The following is a 24,765-nucleotide window of genomic DNA, read 5'->3' as shown; positions in this document are numbered from 1 at the left end:
AAAGAGGAGGATTAGCACAGATGTTAGCTCAGGGCTGATCTTCCTCACACACACACAAAAAAAGTAGGAAAAAATATATTAATACTCAGAATAGAAGGAAAATTGCAAGCACCCAGAAATCAATCTCAAAGGTACAGAAATTTATAATCTAAATGACAAAGAAATCAAAAGAGCTGTCATAAAAATACTCAACAAGTTACAAGAAAATACAGATAGAAAGTTCAATGAAATCAGGAACTTCAAAAAAGAGATTGAAACTAAAAAGAAACACCAATTAGAAATTCTGAGATGAAAAACACAATGGATGAGATAAAGAAAAATCTGAACTCCCTGAATAACAGAGTTGATATTATGGAGGAGAGAATAAGCAGTCTGGAGGGAAGAAATATAGAAATGCTTCAGATGGAGGAAGAAAAGAATTAAGACTAAAAAGAAATGAAGAAATTCTCTGAGAAATATCTAACTCAATTAGGAAAGGCACCATAAGGACTATAGGTATTCCAGAGGGAGAAGAGAAGGAAAATGGAGCAGAAAGTTTTTTCAAAGTAATAAAAGCTGAGAACAAACCAAACCTGGGGAAAGAGCTGGAAATACAAGTGAAAGAAGCTATTAAAACTCTTAACAGTATCAATGGAAAAAGACCTTCTCCAAGGCATATAGTAGCAAAGTTCACAAAAGTCAATGCCAAAAAAAAAATACTAAGAGCAGCAAGGTAGAGGAAAGTAACTTACAAAGGGTTGCCTATCAGGCTTTCAGTGGATTTCTTATCAGAAAAATTACAGGCTAAGAGACAGTGGAATGCTATATTCAAAATTCCAAAGACAAAATCTTTCTGCTGAGAATACTCTATCCAGTGAAAATATCGTTCAGATATGATGGAGAAATAAAACGTTTTCCAGATAAACAAAAGCTAAGAGACTTCATTGTCACAAGACCCACCCTCCCACAAGAAATGCTCAAGAAGGCCATCATACCAGAAAAAAAAAAAATAGAAAAGGGATACAAAGCCTTGATGAAGGAGAAAAATAAGTAGACAAAACCAGAACAATTGAAGCTCTCTATCAGAACAGGTTAGCAAACACTTAATATCAACAACAAAATAAAGAGAAGGAAAACACCAAAAATAAATATAATCTCATCATTTTAACCACAAATTCACAACAGAAGATGGAATCAACTGTGCAATAATAACTTAGAGGGGGAAGAGGAAAGGAATGGAATCAGCTTAGTCCAAAGAAATAAGAGGCTATCAGAAAATAGACGATCTCTTCTATGAGATTTTTTATGCAAACCTCATGGTAACCACTAAACAAATCATCAAAACAGAGACACATATGATAAATAAAGAGAAAACTAAGAAAACCCTCACAGAGAACTACCAAACTGAATTGGTAGTCTGAAACACAGGGGTCGATAAACACAGGAAATGCAGATGAATTGGAAAACAAGAGATAAAATAACAGCATTAAGCCCTCATATATCAATAATCACTCCAAATGTAAATAGATTTAAATCTCCAATCAAAAGACACACAGTGGCAGGATGGATTAAAAACAAGACACAACGATATGCTGCCTCTAGGAAAGACATCTCAGCTCTGAAGACAAACATAGGCTGAGAGTGAGGGGATGGAAGATGATACTCCAAACTAATGGCAGATAAAAGAAAGCAGGTGTTGCCATGCTTATATCAGACAAAGTAGACTTCAAGATAAAACAGGTAATGAGATACAAAGAAGGGAAATAAATAATAATAAAAGGGACACTCCATCAAGAAGACATAAAACTTACAAATATATATGCACCAAACACAAGAGCACCAAAGTATACAAAGCAAATATTAACAAACCTATAAGGAGATATTAACAACAATACAATAATAGTAGGGGACCTTAACACCCTACTTACATCAATGGATACATCATCCAGACAGAAAGTCAACAAGGAAATAGTGTACTTAAATGAAAATCCAGACCAGATGGACTTAATAGACATATATAGAGTGCTACACCCCAAAACAGCAGGATGCACATTGTTCTTAAGCACACATGGAACATTCTCAAGGATAAAAAATATGTTAGAATATAAGGTAAGCCTCCATAAATTTATGAATACTGAAATCATAACAAACATCTTTTCTGACCATAATGCTATGAAACTAGAAATCAACTACAAGAAAAAAACTGGGAAAGCTACGCAGATGCAGAGACAAACAACATGCTATTGAACAACCAATTGATCATTGAAGAAATTAAAGGAGAAATTAAAAAATGCCTGGAGACAAATGAAAATGAAAACACACCATACACCATACCTACTTATATGGGATGCAGCAAAAGCAGTCCTGAGAGGGAAATGCATAGCAATGCAGGCCCTCCTTAACAAACAAGAAAAATATCAAATAAGCAATCTTAAACTGCACCTAACAGAATTAGAAAAAGAGGAAGAAACAAAGCCCAAAGTCAGCAGAATGAAGGAAATCATAAAATTAGAGCAGAAATAAATGAAATTGAAACCAAAATACAATAGAAAGGATCAATAAAACTAAGAGCTGGTTCTTTGAAATGACAAAGTTGACAAATCCTTAGCCAGACTCACAAAGAAACAAAGAGAGAAGGCTCAAATAAATAAAATCAGAAATGAGAGAGAAGAAATTACAATGGATCCAACGGAAATACAAAGGATTGTAAGAGAATACTATGAAAAACTATATGCCAACAAATTGGACAATCTAGAAGAGTTGGATAAATTCTTAGACTAATACAACCTCAAAAACTGAATCAAGAAGAAACAGAGAATCTGAGCAGACCAATCACTTGTCAAGAGACAGAAACAGTAATCAAAATCCTCCCCCAAAATAAAAGTCTTGGACTAGATGGCTTCCCTGGAGAATTTTACCAAACATTCAAAGAAGATTTAATACCTATCCTTCTAAAACTTTTCAAGAAAATAGAGGAAGAAGGAACAGTTACACATTCTATAAGGCCAACATCACCCTGATACCAAAGCCAGACAAGGACAATACAAAAAAGGAAAATTGCAGACCTATATCGCTGATGAATGTAGACGCAAAATTCCTCAGCAAAATATTGGCAAACTGAATACAGCAACACATTAAAAAGAACATACACCATGATCAAGTGGGATTTATACCAGGGATAGTGGGATGGTTCAACATGCAACCACAAATCAATCAATGTGAAACACCACATTAACAAAATGAGGAATAAAAACATGATCAGCTCAATAGATGCAGAGAAAGCATTTGGCAAGATTCAACAGATTTATGATAAAACTCTCAATAAAATGGGTATAGAAGGGAAGCACCTCAACATAATAAAGGTCACATATGAAAAACCCATAGCTAACATCATACTTAATGGGGAAAGACTAAAGCCATTCCTCTGAGAACAGGAACAAGACAAGGGTGCCCGCTCTTGCCACTCTTATTCAAGATAGTACTGTAGGTTTTGGACAGAGCAATTAGGCAGGAAAAGGAATTAAGGGAATTCAAATAGACAATGAAGAAGTGAAACTCTTGCTGTTTGCTGATGACATGATTTTATATATAGAAAACCTTAAAAAATCCATTGGAAAGCTATTAGAAATAATAAACAAATACAGCAAGTTGCAGGGTACAAAATCGACTTAGAAAAATCAGTTGCATTTCTATACTCTAATAATGAACTAACAGAAAGATTACTCAGGATGACTATCCCATTTACAGTCGCAACAACAACAGCAAAAATATGTAGAAGAAATAAATTTACCCAAGGAGGTGAAAGAGCAATACAATGAAAATGATAAGACATTATTGAAAGAAATTGATGATTGCATAAAGAAATGGAAAGATATCCCATGCACACAGATCAGAAGAATAAACGTAGTTAAAACGTCCATATTACCTAAAGCAATCTACAGATTCAACACAATCTCAACAAGATTCCCAATGAAATTCTTCATGGAAATAGAACAAAGAATCCTAAAATTCAAATGTGGCAAGAAAAGACCCTGAAATTCTAAAGCAATCCTGAGAAAAAAGAACAAAGCTGGAGGCATCCTATTCCCTGAATTAAAAATATGCTATAAAGCTATAGCATATAACTAAACATTTTATGGGGGAAGAGATTTGAGTTCTCATTTTCTAAGCAGCATAAGACAGGCATGAGGCCAGCTGTCCCTATACCTACTCTCTGGGTATGGTATGGATCCCAAGGAAGGGACTGAAGATAATATAGAATTCTACCTTCTGTGATATTGTAAACATTATAGCCTTTCTCACTGGCTAATGGTATATGTGCTTATTTAGAGAGGGGTTATACGATGTGGACCAAATCCTCATTCCAAGCTCCTCTGTATGTCTACAATCCTGCCTTTCATTAGATGGCACCATCTTAACCCAGGGTTTCTTGGAAAACAGAGCTTGAGTGTGATAACACCTAATGGGGGGAAGGAGTAAAATGCAAAGGAAGGAAGAAGGAGAGGCAAAAGGAAAGGAAAGTGAGTCAGGGAAGGAAGAAAAGGAAGTACAAGATGATACATTTTCAGAAGCTGGCCACAACTTCATAAGAAAACAGATTTTTACTCATTCACATGGAACATCTTCAAGGATCCCATGCACAAACACTGCATACAAAAAGAGTTCATCAGGATGGAGGAGGGGGCTAGCAGTTCATTGACAGCCTCATTGCTGTCTTTTGTCTTTTTCTGGTGAAAATTTGCCATAGACGGCCTTTACATCCCTGCATTTCTAGATTGTGTTACCTGAACCCTTCAGGCCACCTCTGAAAGCCACAGCCTCTGAGGGATTTGGTCAATCTGGGCACTGAATCTGCTGTGGTTCCTGCCAAGGTGGACATGATGGAGGCTGTGCCAAAGTCTGGCCATTGTACAGGTCATGATAAGCTAGTTTTACAACCATGGCTACAAAACAAGCATTTCTGCGGCTGCTCTGGCTAGGAAGCTGGGCAAGCATCCAGGTGAGTGAGACAGACGGGCTGAGAGACCGGGGAAAGCACATGAACTAGGTCTAGTATACTGCCCAATGATAGGAGATGCTTGAACCAGTATATCAAAAGATTTATTATGAACGTTCCATGTTTAACTTTGATCTCATACATGCAAAGATCTAGTTTGACAAGAGAATATATAAGTTTTCACTTAAAAAGCCATGGATAAAGTCAGTTATAATAAGTGGAAGAGGGAAAATCATAAAGAAAAAAGATGAAATAAATAAGATGGGAAATGGACAAACATAAAAAAATCAATGAAACAAAAAGCTGGTTGATCACCAAGATCAATAAAATTGATATAAAGCTCTAGCTAGACTGATCAAGAAAGAAAAACACAATATACAAGATTAGAAGTACAAACAATATCAGAAAGAAAGCACATGATTACAGATTCTACCAACAGTAGACAGATAATAAGGAAATATTATTGTTATGGGTTGAATCGTGTCTTCCCAAAAGATACGTTTAAGTTCTAGCCCTGGTACCTATGAATGCGACCTTATTTGGAGATAGGGTCCTTGTAAATGTAATCAACTTAGGATGAGGTCGTTAAAGTGGTCCCTAATCCAATAGGACTAGTGTCCTCATAAGAAGTGGAAACAGCAAGTAAAGACAGAGACACACAGGTAAAAATGCCATGTGATGACAGAGGCAGCAATTGATGAAGGCAGCTACAAGCCAAGTAATGGCAAGGATGGACAGCCACAACCAGAAGCCAGGAAGAGGCAAGGGAAGTTTCCACACAGTCTCAGAGAAAGCATACTGACACCTTGGTGTTGGACTTCTGTCTTCCAGAACAGTGAGGGAATACATTTCAGTTGTTTTAAGCCATCAGATTTGCGGTCCTTTGTTACTGCAGCCCTAGGAAACTAATACAATTTGGAAAATAATATGTTAATAAATTTGACAATTTAAACAAAATGGACAAATTCCTTGAAAGATAAAAATTATCAAAATTGACATGAAACAGAAGGTCTAAATAGCCCTAAGTCTATTAAAGAAATGGTATTCCTGATTGGATGCCTTCTCCCAAAGAAAATTTTAGACCTAGATTATTTCACTAGTAAATTTGATCAAACATTTAAGGAATGAAAATATAAATCCTATCGCCCCAAAAGAGATAGATATTAAAAAAATGCCACATGACTATATAAGGCCTGTATTTCTCCAATGCCATAACCATAAAAAGACATTTTAAAAACGAAAATAACAGACCAATATCCATTATGAATATAAACACAAAATTCCTTAACAAAACATTACCCAAGCAAATCTAGCTTTGAGTATCCTACAAAAAAGTAGGATAAATACAGCATGACCAAGTGGCATTTATCCAAGAAGTGTAAGTTGTGTTTAACATTCAAACCAATCAAAGGAATCTATCGTATTAAGTGACTAACAGAGAAAATCTATAGAATCATCTCAATAGACGCAGAAAATCAAATAACAAAAATCAACTCCCATTCATGATGAAAGACTCAATCAATAATAGAAGGGAATTTCCTCAACATGATAAAGAGGATCTACAGAAAACTTACAGCTGACCTCACACATCATAGTAAAAGACTAAACACTTCTCTATGTAAGACTGGAAAAAGGCAAGGATGCCTACTATCATCACTCCTCCCCAAACAGAGGTCCTAACCAGTACAATAAAGCAAGAGAAAAAAATGAAAGAAAAGGATAAATATAACTCTATATACTCATAGGACATGATTATGTACATAGAAAAGAAAAATTCTCAGGAATACAAAAGGAAAAAAACAATCTACAGGAAATAAGTAAATTTCGCAAGGTGATAGAACATGAGGTTAATTTACAAAAAACAATTTCATTACTGTAAACTAATAACAAATAATTTGATAAAATGTTAAATGCCATTTATAATAGAATCAAAAATAAAAATTTAACAAAATACATATGAGACTTATATCTTGAAATGTATCATATTGCTGAGAAAAATTTAAAAAGACCTAACTAAATGGAGAGAGAGAAATCATATTCATGAACTCTAACACTCAAAATTGCTAAGATAGCAATTCTCCCAAATTAATCTACAGATTCACTGCTGTCCCAGGCAAAATCTCATCAAGAATTTTTGAAGAAATGTTGAGAAAATACAAAATCCCAGAATAGCCAATATACATTTGAAAAAGAACAAATTTAGAGGATTAGCGCATCTGACTCCAAGACTTACTTATACAGCTACGTAAAGGAGACAGTACAGTATTACTGCAAGAATATGCATATAGATCACTGAGACAAAATGGAGAATCCAAAAAGAAACCCACACAGATATGGTCCATTAATTTTCTACAAAGTCACCAAAGTAATTGAATGGAGGATACGGATGTCTTTTCAAATATAATGCAAAAAAACTGGATATCTATATGAATTAATAGTAAGCCTCAAACCTTTTCTAATACACAAAAATTAATTTGAAATGGGTATAAGCTAAACATGTAAGTTAAAACTATAAAAATTCTAGAAGAAAACATAGAAGAAAAGTCTCTATGATCTTGATGTAGGCAAACATTTCTTAGATAGGACATAAAAGGTACAAAAAAAAAGAAAAAAATGATAAAGTATGCTTCATCAAAATTTTAAAATTTATGCTTCTTGAAAGACACTATCAAGAAAATGGAAAGTGGGGGCCGGCCCCGTGGAGTAGCAGTTAAGTGTGTGCACTCCACTGTTGGCAGTCGCGGTTCAGATCACAGGCACGCACCAATGCACCGCTTGTCAGGCCATGCTGTGGCGGCGTCCCGTATAAAAAAGTAGAGGAAGATGGGCACGGATATTAGCCCAGGGCCAGTCTTCCTCAGCAAACAGAGGAGGATTGGTATGGATGTTAGCTCAGGGCTGAACTTCCTCACAAAAAAAAAAAAAAAAAAGAAAGAAAGAAAATGGAAAGGGAAGACATAGACTGGGAGAAAGTATCTGCATTACATATATCTACCATGGGATTTGTACCCAAATTACGTAAAGAACTGTTACAACTCTATAATAAGACAGACAAGCCCAGTTTTTAAAAACATAGAACAGACAGTTCAATGGGCAAATGATTGAACAGATACCTGGCTGAACAAAATACATATAAATGACCAATAAACATTAAAAAGATGCTCAATGTCATTAGTCTTCAGGGAAATGCAAATTAAAAACCACAATGAGATACCATTACACATCCACCATAGTGGCTAAAATTAAAATGACTGAGAATATCAAGTCTTGGCAATGATATGAGGCTACTGGAACTCTCATATGTTGCTACTTGGAAAAGAAAATGATGCAACCACATTGGAAAACAAACTAGAAATTTCTTATAAAAGTAAACATGCACTTACCATAAGATTCAACAATCAAATTCCTAGGTATTTAATAAAAAGAAATGGAAACACATGTCCACACAGAGACTGGCACATAAGTGTTCATGGTAGGTTTATTCATAATAGACAAAAACTGGAAACACATCAATGTCCATAGGTGGATGAACAAATTATGGTATATCCATACAATGGAATACAACTTAGTAACAAAAAGTGTGAACTAATGATACATGAAAGAACATGAATTAACTTCAAAAACATGCTGAGCAAAAGAAGCCAGATACAAAAGAGCACGTGGTGTATGAAATTCTACAATAGGCAACACTTATTTATAGTGACAGGAAGCATATAACTTGTAGCATGGGGCCAGGTGGGTGGGGAGGGGCAGAAAAGAACTTTTGGAGGTGATGAAAATGTTGTATGTCTTGATTTGATGGGATTTGAGAAGTGTATACATTTGTTAAAAACACATTGATCTCATGATTTAAAGTCGATGCATTTTATTGCATGAAAGTATAAATCTAAAGTTGACTTTTAAAATGTTAAGGTCAAGAAAGAAAAAAGTCCTGAAGAACTGTCCCAGATTAAAGGAGACTAAAGTGACATCACAACTAAATGTATTGCATGATCCTGAACATGGAGGAAAATCACCTATAAATGACCTTGTCGAGACAGATGACAAAATTTGAATACGGATTGTAGATAAATCACAGTACTGTAGAAATGCTAAATTTATTGATTTTGACAATTGTACTATGGTTATACAAGACAAAGTCCTTGTTGTTGTAAAATATTTAGACAAAGGGATATAATATCCCAAATTTATTATCAAACGGATCAGTATGGAGAGAGAGAGAGAGAACTGTAAAGTGCAGCTAGAGCAAAATATAAACAAATGGTAACTATGGGTAAAGTTTATACGAGAGTTCCTGGTACTATTGTTTCAACTTTTCAATAAGTTTGAAATCATAACAAAATAAAAAAAAAAATGAAATGAGAGGTAAGCATCTAGATGGGGAATGGGCAGGATATCTATTTTTTAGTTCTTAATTGTGCTATCTCCTCAAGCCTAAGGCTATGGAAATGATGTACCCTATGGGTAAGGAACAGATCCAGAGTTCTCTGACTGGCTTTGTGGGTAGTTCAGGGAATGAAGAAGAGAGACTTTCTCAGGGCCATTAAAGAGAGGGGTAACTGATTTCCAAAAACAAAATCTTCCGCTCTTCCCCAAGAAGACAGCCGGCATCTGATCTCTTAAATCACAGCCCAAAAGAGCATTTTCTTCCTCTTCCAACTCATCTCTTTGTCCACAGTGGAATAAGTCCTGCTGTCAAAAACATTAATTTGTAAATAATCACAAATTATCCCTGGAAACAAAATGACAAAATTCCATTTCACCTTTTCTTCTGTGTCTATTTGAAGCAGGCAGTGGAAACACAATCAATTCTCTTCTCACAGATACAATTATAAGGTGTAAAGCAATAAGTATTTTCTATTCTTGCTGAGCTTAAAAAAGCACATTCTTCTCTCCCAGGAGGCGTACTCATTACTGGAGAATTACTGTAAAACAGAAAACACATATGGTCCACTGTTGAATTATGAAGCTTACAATAACATAAATCATCATCTTTTTAAGTGTGTTGCCTAAAGATCTGGAATATGGAAATGTTAATTACGACTTCATCACTAAAAGGCTTTCCTTTGCTCTAGCCTGTTAAATAGAATAACAGCCTCTTGATCACACCCACAATCATCCATCTTATTCCACACTGGGAGTTTTTGGTCAGAAGTCAAAATTACCTTGCAGCAGTGCTGAGGGATCATGATATATAGCAAAATTGCTTTCTTATGTTAATTTTTTTCAGTCAAAGTGAGAGATGAAAAAGAAGAAGAACTTAATTTCTGTGACAGAGATAACTGGTTCTCATGTGCATATACCTTAAAGAGATAAAGCAGAATTGGACTATAGCGAGAGATGAGGTTATTTAATTGAGGTTTTCATTTGTTTTGTTTCTTTCCCTTCCCACCCCATAGCTAATAATTATTATTATATTAATAATTATAATTATTATTTCATGACTATCCCTTGAAAGATATCGAAAAGCAGGACTTTTGCTTCAGCAAAGTGGTGGATTAGATACCAGAATTATCTTACTGTTGAAACAGTAAAATGATGAATAAAGAAAAATTTAAATGTGCTTCAACAAATTTATGAACTGGAAAGAAACAAATTCATATTCAGGCCAAGGGTTAAGAGAAAGTGGGAACCTGGAAGGGTAATTGAAGCTCTGAAGCCAGTTCTTCCCTTCATTGATGTAGCAGGCTGAATCATGAATTCCACCCAAGATTCTAAATAGAAGACAAGCCATAAAGAGTTGAGACCCCAAAGGAATATATCTTCAGTATAAACCACCCAAGAACTGTCTTTGAGCATTGCACTTAGGCAGAAGAGAAAAAGAACAATCCTACCTAAGACGTCAAAAGATTAAACCATCTCTCATATAATTTGCATTTGCTATATTATTTAAGAATATTCAAATCTGCTATAGGAATGAAGAGAAACAAACAGGAAAGATAAACGAATCTGAGTAGCTGGTAAGTCATAGGCAGAACACATAGGATGTATGAAGTATGTATAAGTAAGTTGGTAACCTCTGAGACATGTTAGGTATAGATATAGAAAGTAGAGCATATGAATGGTAAACATAGGAAAGGATGAAAGAACCAAGTAGAGACTAAATATAATACTCCAAATATACATGACGCACATAGATACTCAACATTCATGAGGTCTCCATGTCCCCACCCATTGGTGACACTATTTCTGGCCTTCTGCCTAAGAAACTCAAATAAAATTCATAGCTGCTCATAAGGTTTATTAGAACACTGCAGCTGTGGTCACGCTTACATGCTCCTGCATCTCTCCAGTAGAGAAAATATGTATGCTGGGCACAAGAACCTTCTATCTGTTGGGCCCTCTTACTCAAACCTCAAGTCTGGTCCTAGAAACCACACCATCATCAAGAAAGGGTTATGCAGCAGAGAGAGGCAGGCCATATGAAGATTGCGTAACCTAGGATTCAGGTGATCCTTTCACCCACTTGCTACTTATCCTAAGTGTGACAACCTATCGCATCCCATCCAAGTCTGAGAGCTATTCCATTTCCTTCCCCTGGAATAGTGCAATGTGGTTTAAATTGATTTAATTAACTGTGCAATTTAAGTGTATTTATTTGGACCATGAGCCTTTCTGTTCTATGATGTCTGAGATTGTTTGCCTGAAAGTGTACTTACAGGCTATGGTCACATTAAGGTAATTTTCTGTATGACATCTTTTGTAGGTTTGCAGCCCAGATCTACACTACTTGCAGGGCTCATATTTAGAATTAAAAGCAGCCTTGGAAAACTGGTGATGTCAGCATCATGGCAAAGTGAGCTCTTCCCTTAGACTCTCTTCCCTAAGATACAATGAAAAGGATATTCATAAACCAGCAGAGGACATTCACACAACAGTATAAATGTCTGAGAGACCCACGCAGCCATACACCTGAAGGTGGAGGTGCTGAAACTTCCAGGAGGCAGTGGAAGGAGGGAAAGGGATATCCTCTCCCTCTCCCAACTGCAGCAACCTAGGGGCACTCCAAAAAGAGGACATCAGTCTTACAAATATATATGCACCTTAAACAGGAGCACCAACATACATAAAGCAACTTTTAACAGACCTAAAAGGAGACATTAATAGGAACACAACAATAGTAGGGGAACTTAACACCCCACTTACATTAATGGATACATCATACAGACAGAAAGTCAACAAGGAAATAGTGGAATTCAATGAAAAACTAGACCAGAAGGACTTAATAGATATATATAGAACATCCCATCCAAAAACAGCAGAATGCACATTCTTCTCAAGTGCACGTGAACATTCACAAAGATAGACCATGTGTTGGGAAACAAGGCAACCCTCAATAAAGAAGAAGATTGACATCACATTGAGCATGTTTTCTGACCATAATGTTGGAAACTAGAAATGAACTACAAGAAAAAAGCTGAGAAAGTGACAAAGATGTGGATACTAAAAATCATGATACTGAACAACCAATGAATCATTCAATAAATCAAAAAAGAAATTTAAAAATATCTGGAGACAAATGAAAATGAAAATATATCACACCAACTCATATGGGATGCAACAGAAGAGATCCTAAGAGAGAAATTCATAGCAATCCAAGCCCACCCTAACAAGCAAGAAAAATCTCAAATAAACAATCTTAAACTGCACCTAACATAACCGGAAAAAGATGAAAAAACAAAGCCCAATGTAGGAAGAAGGAGGGAAATAATAAAAAATTAGAACAGAAATAAACAAAATGGAAAGGAAACAAAAAAAACAAAAACAGTAGTAAGGATCAAAGAAATTAAGAGCTGGTTCTTTGAGAAGATAAACAAAATTGAAAAATCCTTACCTGGACTCACTAAGAAAACAAGTATGAAGACTCAATTAAGTAATAGTAGAAGTGAAAGAGGAGAAATTAAACAAATACTGCAAAAATACCAAAGGATTATAAGACAACACTATGAAAAACTATATGCCAACAAATTGGACAATCTAGAAGAATGGATATATTCATAGACTCATACTTCCCATAAGTGAATCAAGAAGAAATAGAGAATCTGAATAGACCAATCACAAGTAAAGACACTGAAACAGTAATAAAGTCCTCCCAAAATGTAAAAGTCCAGGACCAGACGGCTTCTCTGGTGAATTCCACCAAAAATTCAAAGAAGATTTAATACCTATCATTCTCAACCTATTCTAAAAAATAAAAGATGGAACACTTCCCAACACATTTTAGAAGGCCAAAATCATCCTGATCCAAAAGTCAGACAAAGATAACAGAAAGAAGGAAAATTACAGGCCAATATCGCTGACGAACATAGATGCAAAAATCCTTAAAAAAATATTGGCAAACCAAATACAGCAATACATTAAAAGGATGATATACCATGTTCAAGTGGGATTTATATCAGGTATGCAGGGATGGTTCAACACCTGCAAATCAACCAATGCGATACACCACATTAACAAAATGAAGTATAAAAACCACTATAAGACGTTATTGAAAGAAATTGATGATGACATAAAGAAATGGAAAGGTATTGCATGCACATAGATTGGTAGAATAAATATAGTTATAATGTCCACACTACCTAAAGCAATCTACAGATTCAATGCAATCCTAATAAGAATTTCTATAACATTCTCCATGGAAATAGAACAAAGAATCCTAAAATTCATATGAGCCAACAAAAGACCCCAAAAAGTTAAAGCAATCCTGAGAAAAAAGAACAAAACTGGAGGCATCACAATCCCTGAATTAAAACTACACTACAAAGGTATAGTAATAAAAACAGCATGGTACTGACACAAAAACAGACACACAGGTCAGTGGAACAAAATTGAAAGCACAGAAAGGAAACCACACAACTACAGGCAGCTAATCTTCGAGAGAGGAGCCGAGAACATACAACGGAGAAAAGAAAGTCTCTTCAACAACTGGTGTTGGGAAAACTGGACAGCCACAAGCAAAAGAATGAAAGTAGACCATTATCTTTTTCCATACATAAAAAATTAACTCGAAATGGATTAAAGACTTGAAGGTAAGACATGAAACTATAAAACTCCTAGAAGAAAATATAGGCATTACACTCTTTGATATAAGTCTTAGAAGGATCTTTTCAAATCCCATATCTACACAGACAAGGGCAACAAAAGAAAAAGTAAATAGATGGGACTTCATCAGACTAAAGAGCTTCTGCAAGGCAAAGGAAACCAGGACTAAAATGAAAAGACAGCCCACCAGCTGGGAGAAAGTATTTGCAAATCATATATCTGACAAGAAGTTAATCTCCAAAATTTATACAGATACACAACCCCACAACAAAAAAACAAACAACTCAATCAAAAAATGGGCAGAGGATATGAACCGACATTTTCCCAAAGAAGATATACAGATGGCCAATAGGCACATGAAAAGATGTTCAACATCACTAATCGTCAGGGAAATGCAAATGAAAATGACATTGAGATATCTCTTTACACCTCTTAGAATGGCTATAACTACCAAGAAAAAAATAGCAAATGTTGGATAGGATGTGGAGAAGAGGGAACCCTCATATACTGCTGGTGGGTTTGCAAACTGGTACAGCCACTATGGAAAACAGTATGGAGATTTCTCAAAAAATTAAAAATACTACTACCATACGAACCAGTTATCCCACTACTGGGTATTTATCCAAAGGACTTGAAATCAAGAATTCCAAGAGACTTATGCACCCCTATGTTCATTGCAGCATTATTCACTGTAGCCAAGACATGGAAACAACACAAGTGCCCATTGACTGATGAATGGATAAAGAAGATGTGCTATATATGCACGATGGAACACTACTCAGCCATAAAAACAGACAAAATCGTGGCGCCAGCCCAGTGGCATAGCAGTTAAGTTCACTGTTCGGCTTTGTTGGCACCAAGTTCGCCGCTTTTGATCTCCCACGCGAGTCTATGTACCGCTTATCAAGCCATGCTGTGGCAGCGTCCCACATACAGCTCAGGAAGATGGGCTCAGATGTTAGCCCAGGGCCAATCTTCCTCAGCAACAAAGAGGAGGATTGGCAACAGATGTTAGCTCAGGGCTAATCTTCCTCAAAAAAGAAGAAAAATAACAAAATCGCCCCCTTTGCAGCAACATGGATGGCCTTTGTGAGTATTATGTTGAGCAAAATAAACCAGACAGAGAACGACAAACACCATATGATTTCACTCATATGTAGAAGATAAACAAATACATGGACAAAGAGAACAGACTAGGGGTTACCAGAGGGGATGGGGTTGGATGAGGGCATAAGGGATAAACGGGCACCTATATATGGTGATGGATAAATAATACAGTACAACGGAAATTGCACACTGTTATAAACTATTATACCTCAATAAAAATGATAATAATAAAAACAGTGGCCCTGACTCATAGTGCCCCAAGGCATCCAACAAAAGCAAATTCTTTCTTGACGAAGCCATCTTCATCTCCATCCTTGACTAATTTCCACAGCAGCTCAAAAATGAGAAAAAAAATCACTCAACACTACAAAGAAAATGGCATCATGAACAAAAGCCAGCAGAACCAATAGAGTGGACCCACAAAACTTCATATCTAAGAATTTTCAGATGCCCAATATACAATAAGAACATTTAGTATCTTTCAAGAAATAAAGGACAGCTTGAAAATATGAGTAACTAGAAAGATTTGAAAACATAAAACAGAATTTCTAGAAATAAATAATATAATACATAGTTCAGATTTTTAAAAAATCATTGAACAGTTTAACAGCAGATTATAACTAAATGTAAACCCAGGAGGTTACAAAATACTGCACTTCAAAATAGAAGAACCATAGTGCAAGTATATGCGTGTGTGTGTGTGTGTATACTCATGTATATTTATATTTATAAATAATATAAACCAATAATGTAAAGGAGTTTAAAATGAATTCTTAGGATGCTCAAAATATTCATTTGAGGTTGTGGGAGGGATCACTTTGGCTAAGTCAGGATGGTCTGATCATTTCATATCACTTTATGATTTTGTTTTATTTTGTGTACCTCATAACACATACTTTTGAGCATGTGTTTAGCATCATAATTTTAGTATTATTAATAACTCTGTAGGATGCATCTTTTATTTTTAAGTATGCTTCCTGAAACACTTTCTTAATCATTCTACTTATTCTTACCAGTGATGGCTACTTGAAAATGAGTTAAGCTGTGCATAATAAGAGAAGATTCTTTTTAGATACAATCCTTCCAGCCCTAACACCAATATTAGAGTTTTATGCATTCCAGAGACTTACATTCCAGAAGATGTGCCATCGTCAATCCATTTCCACTTCCTTTCCTCTGCATTGTATGATAACCCAATCCAGTAGTAGTTTCCATAAGTCTGGGGTTGAAGGAAGGCCTATAAAGGAAACAAAACATATCATGTGACTAAATTCCCACCTGTCAGATGAATGAAAATGACAGGTAAAGGGCCCAACTCTTTCTAAGGCCACTACTCTGCTACATCATCCTTCATCCCTCCTTCCTAGAAAAACTTCTCTCCCCTCAAACCCTGTATTTCATTTTGCAAAGTAATTTTCTCCAGGATTATTTACTTATGTTAAAAATGGCTGCCAGTTTCACAGACTACTTAAAACATGCAAAAATTTAAAATCTAAATATCTCAGAATAGGAGATTGGTTAAATAATTTTTGATCTTTATAAAACCATTCAAAATCATGCTCCAGAACAATACTTAAGGATGCAGAAAAATGATCATTACATATTCTTAAGTGAAAACAGCTATCTTCAAAATAAATTTATTAAAACAACAAGTGTATCTGGGGAGATGTGTCTGAGAGCCTTCAGCCTTCAGCCTCATAAGAAAAAGATTGGCTGTAGTTCAGTAGTTGGAAGAGGTGAAGGGAAAAAGGGCCGTATTACGAAATATTTACTGTCCAAAAATGTAGTGTAGCAAAGTGACACATTACATAACTTCTGAATAAGTGATTGAATATATTTTAAATTATTGGTTTAAATTTAACTGTGTTTTCAATTGAACAACAAAAAAAACAAACAACCCGATCAAAAAATGGGCAGAGGAAATGAACAGACACTTCTCCAAGGAAGATATACAGATGGCCAATAGGCGCATGAAAAGATGCTCAACATCACTAATCATCAGGGAAATGCAAATCAAAACAACACTAAGATACCACCTCACGCCCATTAGAATGGCTATAATCACCAAGACAAAAAACAACAAATGTTGGAGAGGATGTGGAGAAACAGGAACCCTCATACACAGCTGGTGGGAATGCAAATTGGTGCAGCCTCTATGGAAAACGGTATGGAGATTCCTCAAAGAATTAAAAATAGAGATGCCCTATGATCCAGCCATCCCACTACTGGGAATCTATCCAACGCACCTGAAATCAACAATCCAAAGAGGCTTATGCACCCCTATGTTCATTGCAGCATTATTCACCATAGCCAAGAAGTGGAAGCAACCTAAGTGTCCCTCGACTGACGATTGGATTAAGAAAATGTGGTATATATATACAATGGACTACTACTCAGCCATAAAAAAAGACAAAATCGTCCCATTTGCAACAACATGGATGGGCCTGGAGCGTATTATGTTAAGTGAAATAAGCCAGAAAGAGAAAGACAAACACTGTATGATCTCACTCATATGTGGAATATAAACCAACACATGGACAGAGAAAACTGGACTGTGGTTACCCGGGAAGTGGGGGTGGGGTGTGGGCACAAGGGGTGAAGGGAGTCATATATGGGGTGATGGACAAACAAAAATGTACAACCCAAAATTTCACAATGTTAGAAACCATTAAAACATCAATAAAAAAAAAAAATTTAACTGTGTTTTACTGTAACAAACATAAAAAGTTATTTTATGAATTGATATCCTAAATTCTTTTATGTTGTGATTTAAAACATCTATTAGATTTGCATATGAATTTTGTGTTGTTTTCCTAAATAATAAATAGAAGTTTCAGGCTGATCTTTACAAACCTTTCTCTATAAAAACACATTTTATGTATGTAGATACTGGTAATAAATTAAAAAGATAGTTTAGAAATTGTTGCCACTGTATTTTCTCTTTTTATAATTCTTTTTGAAAGCTACACATCTTGATGTACTATATAAGAATATTGATCAAGTAAATGTTACCTACAGATGCAATGAAAATCACCATAAGGCTAATTTGTAAAAGTGTGACCACTTTTATGTTCCTCATTATTATCTCCCTTTTGCAAATAGGAAAACTGGGGCCCAGAGAGGTTAAGTAATTTACCCAAGGTCACCCAGACAGAAACTGGATTTTATCCCAGGTAGTCTGGCCCCTGTATACCTAACAGAAACTACTAGACTGTATTGCCTCTGGGATCTTAGTTGCCACTTTATAGGAAGAAATAACTGCTCGTTCCAGGCTGCAATTTAACAAAGGGTTAAGTACTTCTTTGAAGGAAAAGCACACTTCTCCGAGAGCAGGTCTCCTATAGATTCCTTAGAGAGGGAGGTGATTGCAAAGATGCAAACTGCATCTGCAAGGAGGTTTCCTTTTTAGAAATAATATTTGTCATCGTGATAGATAATACGTATTGAATGCTTAGTAACAAGATCATACACCTATTAGCAGGCAGGGGTCACCTGGGAGACTCTTAATTATACAACTTTTGCTCATTCAACAGACACAACACAAAGAATAACTGAAGGTCCCTCTTTCTGGACCCCTCCCGGTCCTCAATATCTTGGGTCCAAGGAAGAGAGACAGAGTCCAAGAGAATAAAAGTGAATGTAACAAATCATGATACCTGTTCATCTTTATCATTTATCTTCAAAAGAGATAAATTGTAACCTTGGCAAGTCTGTTTACATCCCTTCCAGGTTTTAACTTCAGTGGTAAAATAATAACAGTTTACTCCACAACAGGACCAGCGGTCTGCATAGAGTTTGCCTACAATATATAAGGTGAAACATTAAACTTCTTGTCATCTGGAATTCTGTTAAGCACAGGAATATATTTATCAGTCCTCTATAAATAAACTCTTAGCTATAAATAATGATAATAAGAGGTTCATGAATATTCTGGAAGGCCTAGAGATATTGGCACTCCCATATTCATTGCAGCATTATTCACAATAACAAAGATATGGAAACAACCCAAATGTACACTCAGGGATGAATGGATAGAAAAAATGTGGTATATACATACAATGGAATATTATCCAGCCTTAAAAAAGGAAATCCTGGCTTGTGAGACAATATAGCTAAAGCTTGAGGATATTATGCTAAGTGAAATAAGCCAATCACAGAAGGAAATACTGCATGATTTCAATTACATGAGATATAAGAAGTAGTCAAACTCAGAGAAACAGAAAGTAGAATGGTGGTTGCCGGGCTGGGGTGGGGAGGGGGCGGGAGAATGAGGAGTTGTTGTTCAATGGGTATATAGTTTCAGTTATGCAAGATGAATAAGTTCTAGAGATCTGTTGTACAACATAGTGCTTACAGTTAACAATACTGAATTGTGCACTTAAAAACATGTTAAAAGTGTAGATCTCATTTTAAGTGTTCTTACCATGCACAAACAAAGGAACATGAGGAAACTTTTGGAGGTGATGGATATGTCTATTACCCACACTGTGAATGGTTTTACAGCTATGTGCAAAGGCTAAATGCATCAAATTGCATATATTAAATATGTGCAGTTTTTGCATAATAATAATAACTCAATAAAGCTGTTTTTAAAAATAAAATAAAATGCAAAAAAAAAAAATTCTGGAATGCCTTCTAAATAAAATAAACATTATTCTTTGTGTTTTTTTCCTCCTCATGTATCTTACAATATATGAAATTTTTAAAATAATATTGACCCTCTAGTAATAGAGAGAGTAAATTTCTACTAACTACCATACCTAAATGATATTAAACATGCAAAATATCTTTGTAAACTCTAAATCATAAACAAATATTTATTAGTTGATTGACCAGGTCAGTTCATTTCATTGTTATGCATGATAACAGAGTCTATTGTATGAGATTTCATATTCTCATCTCTTCGTAGTTTATAATGGTATCATCACACAGAGTCTCACAAGCGTCAACACTGGTGAATCTTGCAGATGTGCTGCAGGGAATGTGTATTGATCACAAATAGACCAAATACCTGAAGTCAAGGCAGAATGGAAACACACACACACACACAGTTATCTTTGCAACAGCATCCAAATAAAAAGCCTTGTGCCCATTGTAGCCTCAGTATATTTTTACTGATAGCCTCTGTATTTCATGTCAGTGACAAAGTGAGAGTGTCTAACTGGCCCACAGTTCCACAATGACACAGATTTTCAGGGGAGCAGACAGACTATTTCACCTTCTGGGAGCAGTAGGAATGCAAGGACTGCCATTGAGTTTTCGAAACACAGGGCTCTACTACTCCAAACATGGCTTCTGGGGTCTTAATCCTATATTGGAAACAAGTAAACACAAATACCCGTACTACATATAAGATGCACAAATTGCAGTTGTCGAGTAGACACAGATCTCTAGCATATACCGTACGCCTGTTTGTTAGGCCTCAAAGCCTCTGGAGGGGAAAATATAACGAAAAATCATGCAATCTTTCATTCAAGATTTCCTCCTGTATCCAAAATACCTGTATTTTGCAGAGACTTTGAAAAGCTCTCCTGTTTTCTATGACATCTCTTCTTTTCTATAAAGAGTGAGTCCAGTTCCTTTTTCTGCTGAAGGGTTTCATTTTTGAGAATGTCATATTCTAAAGTCTTATTCAAAAGCTGCTCCTTTAAGTAGTTGTCATCTTGTATATTGTGGCACTTTTGACTGAGATTTCGTGGAATTGCCTCCTGTTGGTGCTTTTCTTGAGTGCACTGCAAAACTAAAATTAATAACATTCATATAATACAAAAAAGTACTCATAATGCTTAAGTGTTGGAATTTGATACAAGAGAAAAAGTCTCACTTTGACAACCAAGCCATTTCATTACTTTAATTATTAATTTGACATTTAGAAAGTAACACCTCAATAAACTGACCACAGAAATAGAAACATCAAATTTCCCACTATTAGCAACTTAAGCGTAGAAGAAATAAAATAAGGTATCTGAATGGAATTATAATGGTAACACCTTACCGTTCAGTTTAGTTTTGTGGGTGTGTGTGTGTGAAGATCGGCCCTGAGCTAACATCTACCAATCCTCCTGTTTTTTATTTTTTGTTGAGGAAGCCTGGCCATGGGCTAACATCCATGCCCATCCACTTTATATGAGACGCTGCCACAGCATGGCTAGCCAAGCGGTGCATCGGTGAGCACCCGGGACCTGAACGCGCGAACCCCGGGCCGCCATATCGGGGGATCTGAACGGGCGAACTCCGGGCCGCCATATCGGACCGCGCACACTTAACCGCTTGTTCCATCAGGCTGGCCCCTCAGTTTAGTTTCTTTTTAACTGTTAGCGCATCATGTACAAACAGGCACTAAAGTAAAAATCAGTCTATGAATATTTAGTAACATGTTTTCTGAGTATGAAAATCTGCACTAATAACGAAGTAATGGCATCGTTATTATTGGAGTAGACAGAATATCTGTAGGAGAAAAGAGAGGAAGATCCAAATATTTAATTTTATCTGAGTGTGTCATATTAGTGATTTTCTCTAAAGATGTCAAGGAATTCAAATAAACAATAAAGGTCGAAGTCGAGATCATCTAACATCCATGTATAAAATCACTCTTTTTACTAAACCATTTCTTCATTGTATACTTAGAAAAAATCAAGAGAAAGTCATAATTTCTTTTGAATAGTTGTTTCTCAAAGAATGTCTACCTAAAATTTACGATGATCTAAACTCGGAAGGCAGAAAATTACTAATTCTTTATCAGAAGGAATGTTACCATGTATTATACAGAATGAGAAAGCTCATTACAGGTCCAGTCATTGGAACAGGCAAATAAAATGAAAATGACACTGAGATGTGTCTGAGGAAAAATCAACAAGATAGAGCCACCTGGGGCATTCCCCCATTACAGCCAAGGCACAATGGTAGGAGCCTGGTTAATCCGCAGAATTGATGGTTATTGCTGTTACTCAGACTTGAAGGATATATTTCAATTACTCACTCTTTGTCTCCAACACTCTGACTGTCACCAAAAGAAGTAAACAGAAGATTCCAAGAGTCACTACAATGAGATGCCATGGCACTGAAAACTCTTTAATTAAAGAAGGAAGAAAATAATCATTAGGAATAGAGCCTGGCCCACTACTAACCTTAACCTAGGACATCATTTGGCACAAAAAGACAGTCTTCTACCAAAATTTTACAAAATATATCATACAAATGGATTTAAATTTGTGATCTAGTCATTACAGTTTTAAAGTTTCAGATTTCTGACTGACATACACCCATTGTGGAAATCCTACACACAAGAACAGTCCTATAGGATTTTAAAAGTACATCACTTACAAAAGCACAGATGGCAACAGACACAATACACCTTTATGAGAATCCACACTGACATGTATACTCCTTCCTGTGATCACTAGTAATCATGAAAAGGACAAAGCAGTCAATAATCTTGAGAAATTGGTGGCCAATAGTGGATATTCTGAAGCTGCAAATGTGATTGGGGTTCAACCTTAAAGGAGTTTCCAGAAATCAACTTCCCTTTCTGTTTCATCAATTCTATTTAGCTCTAGTCAGTACTATATTGATCCTCCTACTTTTGAGGTCTTCAGTGTCTAAAAGTTATATCTCTGTCACTAAATTAAACAGGTAACAGTTGTTCTCTGTTTAGAGTTTGTGACAATATTTGAGGGGAGAGAGAATAGAAAAATTAGAATGTGCCTTTCGATTTGAATATTTTTGCTTCTTCACTGCCATCGAGTTTTGATAAATATTTAAGACATCTAAAATATCTTTTTTCTGGAAAAAACATTGTTTCTAATGAATATTTTTCATTTCTCATTCTTTAAGACTTTTATTTCTCCAGAAGATGCAATCTTTTCTTGGGACTCTAGGCTGGCCTTTTTTTAAAGGCCTCATGAATTCCTATTAAGCAAATTTGAATGAAAGTATTCTATTACCATCTCAAATTTAAAAGAATTCATTAATTTCTCCATTCTCACAAACTTTAAAAAAAAAAAAGACTTGTTCTACTAGTCTGCATAATTATGATTTCATATTACCATCCGAGAACCTGAAGCACAGATAGGAACACATTTTTCAAAAGTCTAAAGTTTGACAATCCATAAGAGACAGGTGAATCTAGATGCTTAAGGCAGATACCTTTGTCATGAGTTTTCCCAGGACTTGGAGCACTACCAGGCCTTGATCTATTTTGTGACTCTGAAGGAGACTGAAGAACTCTCATGGAGGAAAAACTCACTTCCTGATTGCTCATGTCTAGAGTAAGAAGAGAAATAATGTTTTGCATTAAAACTTTGCCACAGGATGACTTCTGCCTAAAGAAAAATTAATAGGTCAGTCTATAGGCGCATACCAGGATTAAGAGGCATGTGTGTATATTTGTATGTGTATGCGGGCGTGTGTTTATTAACTCCGTTAAGTGCCTAAAGCATGTAGACTGAGCTTGATTTATGTAAGAAATGGAAAACCTTTCAATAACTCTGGTAAAATTATTTATAGTCCTCATGACTACTGTCATAATTATTAGAAAATAGGGAAAGAATTTTCTTGAAAATCTACCTATGGGGTGAATAGGCAGGGTCCTATTTACCCAGCCAATATAGCTCAAAATGTTCAACATACATGTACAAATGTTAGGCAGAATTGGTACCATCCGAAATTACTGAGACACTTTTAAAACTATCAATTGAAAAAACATTTATCCATAAATGTTTTTGAAATTCTGAAAAAATATAAATATCTTGGCTTAAGAACAACTTAATATACATGTTCAGATCCGGATATAAATATTAAAAGGTTTTTGCATTCTTTTCAGTTACAACATGACTCTACCAGAGTGTTTCCCAAAGTGTATCTTATACACCATCTGGAAAAGAATTATTGAGAGTTCACATTGCAGACTGGTTAACATTCCAGATTCCAGTGCCCCATGTGAGATGTGTTGATTGGAACTCTCTTACGTTGGAGCCTAGACAGTTGTATTTTTAATCCCAAATGATTTCACGTATATTAAAATTTTTGGAAATAATCTTCTATAGTATGATGTTGCCAGAGAAGCCTATGTGAAAATAAATTCATCTGGTTGCAATCATTAGTTAATATCCATCAAGAATTCAATCTATTAATGATATTAATATAAAAAGAATATTTTAAAGAGTAAATACTTCAAATTTACTTGCTGCTTATATTAATCAGTGCGAAAAGATGACATCCAGAAAACAAGAAATATGGAAAACAAATTGCACATGTAACTATTCTTTTAAAAGTGTTTTTAATTTATAAAATTTTCTAAACTCAATTATTCACATTTTCTCTAAGTCCCTAAGGAAAAGGAGTCTTTTCTATTACAGAATCCTTTAAGATTGATAAGATAATATGTAAATCATTAGATCCAAATGAAAAGTAATTAACCCCCCCAAATCCCTCTTCATTTAGATAGCACAAAGCAAAAATCGTTGTGTGTTGAAAAAAAGAAAACAACTTTCTGTGAATGCTGAACTGCAGTATTCACATCCTTCCGAGTTAACACAGCCCTAAAGCAATCAATAGAGAATTCTTTCTCATCAATCCCATATTCATGACAAGTCATTTGTAATAAAATGCCATATTCCTAGAATATTTTCTTTATAAGTAGG

General features: G+C 35.5%; 1 protein-coding gene across 1 annotated transcript; it reads right to left on the bottom strand.

Annotated features, from left to right (window-relative positions):
- Window positions 1-8,647: 8,647 nt before the first annotated feature.
- LOC131416333 (killer cell lectin-like receptor 2) lies at window positions 8,648-23,384 on the bottom strand. The gene is made up of 6 exons (XM_058558801.1): window positions 23,270-23,384; window positions 22,104-22,193; window positions 20,625-20,864; window positions 18,781-18,923; window positions 16,255-16,361; window positions 8,648-9,900 (listed from the first exon to the last, which is right to left on the bottom strand). Exons 1-6 carry the CDS (start codon window positions 23,382-23,384, stop codon window positions 9,753-9,755), a joined length of 843 nt encoding a protein of 280 aa, XP_058414784.1. The 3' UTR covers window positions 8,648-9,752.
- Between the last annotated feature and the right edge of the window lie 1,381 nt (window positions 23,385-24,765).

The sequence above is a fragment of the Diceros bicornis genome, chromosome 17 (assembly GCF_020826845.1).
Source record: "Diceros bicornis minor isolate mBicDic1 chromosome 17, mDicBic1.mat.cur, whole genome shotgun sequence".
Lineage (NCBI taxonomy): Eukaryota > Metazoa > Chordata > Mammalia > Perissodactyla > Rhinocerotidae > Diceros > Diceros bicornis.
This window is presented reverse-complemented; position numbering and strand designations above follow the sequence as displayed.